Source organism: Geospiza fortis, unplaced genomic scaffold (assembly GCF_000277835.1).
Source record: "Geospiza fortis unplaced genomic scaffold, GeoFor_1.0 scaffold112, whole genome shotgun sequence".
Classification (NCBI taxonomy): Eukaryota; Metazoa; Chordata; class Aves; order Passeriformes; family Thraupidae; genus Geospiza; species Geospiza fortis.
The window spans coordinates 18,591,171-18,592,295 of NW_005054298.1; the positions used below are offsets into that span (position 1 = coordinate 18,591,171).

Here is a 1,125-nt window from a genome sequence, read left to right on the forward strand (position 1 = left end):
GGAGAGTGGTCGGTGCGCTCGGCTTTGGGGAGGGGGGGGGAGGGGAGGAGGGAAGGCAAGGCGGGAGGGAGGGTGTTGTATTAAAAAAAATCTATCGGGGGAAAAAATTAAATTAAATTACAAAATATTAGTCAAGAGAGGCTGAGAATCACAGGGGACCAATACACAGAGCACACAATGCTTGGCTGGAAAAGAAACCAACCCAGATGTGCACGTATTAGTCTTCGTAATTATTTATTGCGTAGCGCTATAAACAATGTATGCAATTAAGGGTAATTAAACCTAAACTGCAGCCTGTAAAAATAGCAAACTTTCACTGGGAAGAAGCCTGGGCTGCCATAATCGCCCGGAGCCTTTGTTAGCGTTACTCGAGCTTCACTTTTCTTCCTTCTCATTATTGTTATTGTCGATGTTGCTGTTGTTATTGTTACTGCTGCTGCTGCTGCTATTACTGTTACTGCTATTATTGCTATTGCTGCTATTATTTTATTTATTCTGCGTCGTTTGTTGTTTGTAGGGGCCGAATCGGAGAAAAGCACTGTGGTAGAAGGAGGGGAAGTTCGCTTTAATGGGAAAGGGAAAAAAATCCGCAAACCCAGGACTATTTACTCCAGTTTGCAGCTACAGGCTTTGAACAGGAGGTTCCAGCAGACTCAGTACCTGGCTCTCCCCGAAAGAGCCGAGCTCGCAGCATCTCTGGGACTCACCCAGACCCAGGTACAGCTCCGACTGAGTCGGCCCCTCTCCCGTGTCCCCTCCGTGTCCCCACCGTCTGCGTAAGGCGCACGGGTCACAGCCGTGGGTAGCGGGGCCCGGGGCGACACCCGTCCCGCCGCGGGGTGCTCCCAGTGCTGTGGAAGCCCCCGCAGAGCCCGCTGGAGAGGGCCCAGGGGCTCCTGCTGGGTGCCTTGGCGTCACAAAATAACACAGCAGTCACGGGGGGAATGAGGGAGAGAAGCTGGGGGGCCGCCGGGTGCGGGGGTCCGTCGTGCCCTGGGAGGGATGGAGGGATGCTGGACTGGACCGAAGGATGCTGAACCCTGCTCCGTTCCCCTTTGCAGGTGAAGATTTGGTTTCAGAACAAACGCTCCAAATTCAAGAAGCTGATGAAGCAAGGAGGGGCCG

The 1,125-nt window shown here is 53.2% G+C and overlaps 1 protein-coding gene across 1 annotated transcript in view; it reads left to right on the forward strand.

Moving 5' to 3' along the window:
* The window catches only part of DLX1 (distal-less homeobox 1), a 3,766-nt gene that overhangs the window by 455 nt on the left and 2,186 nt on the right, over window positions 1-1,125 (forward strand). The window contains exons 2-4 of the mRNA XM_031058361.1: window positions 272-357; window positions 518-717; window positions 1,062-1,121. Of these exons, the coding sequence (XP_030914221.1) occupies window positions 272-357; window positions 518-717; window positions 1,062-1,121 (346 nt within the window). The remainder of the gene's footprint in view (window positions 1-271; window positions 358-517; window positions 718-1,061; window positions 1,122-1,125) is intronic.